Below are 2,793 nucleotides of genomic sequence, written 5' to 3'. Positions count from 1 at the left end.
AGGTATTGAAGAGAGTGTTAGAGTCAGGTGAGTTGTTAATCCTTGAATGGTAGTATAGGGTCTTAGCAGAGGAGATATCTGTGGAGAAGGAGGCAAGAAGAGACTTTAACTTTTTTTTCCAATTTTTTTAACAAATTATATTTTTGGAACTATTATATTTAAAGGCACAATATGTAATTTTTAACATATAATATAACACACGCACGCACACAAATCTTGGTAACTTTCAAGCTAACATGCTGCACATGCACTCATTTTTTTCCCATCCTGCCATAATCTGCTTTAAAATAATTATAAATGTGAATAAAATTATGTTTAACAACATTTGCGATACGTGATCATTAATAACATTATTCATGTTAAATACTGTATTCTCCAAAGTTTAGCAGGTCTGCACAAACGCTGTTAAATAGTGATATTCCTGTTAAATAGTGGGAGATAGTTCACTCACAAATGACATTTTATTATCGTTTAAATTACCCTCAGGCTCATATTGTTACTAACCTTTATGATTTTTTTTCTTGTGTGAAACACAAAATTATTATTAATGAAAATTAAAATAATTTCAATTATTTTGGTAAAAAGGAAAATTTGTATTTGAAGGAAAGTGCGGGTGGAAGTAGATCATGCAGGATTTTGTGGTTCCGTCGATTGCAGACTCTTGTTATTGATAGGCCATACGACTTGTCAATCATCCCCGCTTTCTATTTGGCGGATGAACCTTCTGCTATGATTGGACTTTTTTTCTGTTGCTTGTTTTGAGCACGGCGCAGCAGAGGCACCACCAGGTTTTAGTGTAGTTAAGAGTGACAAATCGTACCAGCGTACTTTGAGGTCAACATGTGTACAGGTTGGCAGGTCTGCAAGAGAGACTCGACAGTACTGCTATTGAATCACTGTCCCGATACTTTGATGAGCCCCAAAATGACCGATCAACTGTCTTTGATTTGATCTTTTAGAGAATGTAGCACGTCGAGGAACAGCTATACAGCCATCCACATATTCCACCTTTGTAGCTCAAAATGCCATAGATGGTAAAAGATATGGATCAGGTGAAGCCGCATACTGCTCCATTACTGGATCTGTATTGAGTCCATGGTGGAGGTTGGATCTTCAGTATATTTATGAGATTGGCACAGTAATCATCACTGATAGATCAGACGGTCTTCCTGATCAAACCAATGGAGCAGAGATTCGAATTGGAAACTCCCTGGAAAACAAAGGGAACAACAATACCAGGTAAAGTTACCAAAGATTTTAATATTACCAAGATGCGTCACTGGTATTAATATGAATGGGGGAGATCGCAACAGTCAAAATGGTTTCTCTAGTCCCGCCTCCCAGTAAAAAAATGCCTTTCAATTGTCAATCAGAATCCTCTAGGAAGGAGGGACATTGAGCATGCGCAGGATCGAAAGCTCTTGTTTTTTCTTAAGGAATTGCATTGCAAATATGGTGGCGGAGTGATGCAACTTCCTTAAAAGGACTTTACATCACTCATCAAATCAGTTTATGTTAATGTTTTAGAAGTTGATTTGATTGATTGATTGATTTTCCCTTTTTCTAGATGTGCTATAACTTCAGGTTTTCTTCGTGGTCAAACTATCAGTTACTCATGTAATGGGATGGAGGGACGCTATGTGAATGTGGTCATGACTGGACGTACATCTCATCTCTCTCTTTGTGAAGTGGAGGTCTATGGAAAACGTAATTTTTAAAACCAGTTTGAGATTTGACATCACACCATTTGCTCACTGAAAATTCGATCTGAATCATCAAACTCAGCTTTGTGTGACTTTTCACAGTTATGCTATTTAAAGGGATAGTTCACCCAAAAATTCAAATTCTGTCATCATTCACTCATCCTCATGTTGTTCTAAATCTGTATGAATTTCTCTTTTCTGATGAGCACAAAAAACATATTTTGAGAAATGATTGTAAGCACACCGCTGTTTGTAACCATTGACTTCAATAGTAGAAAAAACAAATACAATGGAATTCACTGGGTACCGTCAACTGTGTGCTTATCATCATTTATCAAAATATTTTCTTCATCATTTATCACAATACTTCCATAATATTTGTTTTCCTAATATGGAAGTCAATGGCTACAATCAACTGTGTGCTAACCATCATTTATCAAAATATCTTTTTTTGTGTTCTTCAAAAAAAAAATATTCATACAGGGTTAGAACAACACAAGGGTGAGTAAATGATAACAACATTTTCAATTTTTGTGCAAACTATCCCTTTAACACATTATATGTTATTTTGTGTTGATTTTGTGTTAAAATAAATAAGTGACGCCACCGGTTGAGTTAAAAGTAACACAAACTATTTTGCATGCAACCTCCAAATCAAAGCAGCATTCATTAATCGGTTACTTGTCTTTTTATCTGTTTAATATGCACAATATTATCAAATCTGGGCTGCATCCTTTTTCTTTTAATTCAGACGGCAGGCGCAGCAGACGTAACAGTGCAGTCCCAGACGTCATCAGCATCTGAGCACAGTCACGGGCTGTATAAATATATCAATTTTAATCATTATTGACAAGCCTCAAACAAATTCCATTGCGAAACCTGAGACCTAAGATGGAAGACATTTGCCAGAAACTAGCAAAAGGCTGACACTGACTATGTCTCTGTAGTTAAGATCACAGTTAAAGATCACAACAAGCCAGTGGTCTCAAACTCCCAGTCCGCGGGCCAATTGCGGCCCACGTCACCTTCCAACAATATAACATAATCTGGCCTGCAGAAAGATTTTTATTCATTTTGTTTATTTAATTCA

General features: G+C 36.4%; 1 protein-coding gene across 1 annotated transcript; it reads left to right on the top strand.

Moving 5' to 3' along the window:
• The first annotated feature begins 840 nt into the window (after positions 1 to 840).
• LOC135743657 (fucolectin-5-like) lies at positions 841 to 1,718 on the top strand. The gene is made up of 3 exons (XM_073813424.1): positions 841 to 850; positions 960 to 1,239; positions 1,568 to 1,718. Exons 1-3 carry the CDS (start codon positions 841 to 843, stop codon positions 1,716 to 1,718), a joined length of 441 nt encoding a protein of 146 aa, XP_073669525.1.
• Positions 1,719 to 2,793: the final 1,075 nt, after the last annotated feature.

This window comes from Paramisgurnus dabryanus, chromosome 2 (assembly GCF_030506205.2).
Source record: "Paramisgurnus dabryanus chromosome 2, PD_genome_1.1, whole genome shotgun sequence".
Lineage (NCBI taxonomy): Eukaryota > Metazoa > Chordata > Actinopteri > Cypriniformes > Cobitidae > Paramisgurnus > Paramisgurnus dabryanus.
Note: the sequence above shows the minus strand (reverse complement) of the source record. Positions and strands in the feature narration are given on the sequence as shown.

Excerpts from the sequence above, each read along its gene's own strand:
- LOC135743657 (XM_073813424.1), top strand. Across the intron at positions 1,240-1,567 it reads AAAGGGAACAACAATACCAG|ATGTGCTATAACTTCAGGTT; the intron begins GTAAAGTTACCA and ends CCCTTTTTCTAG.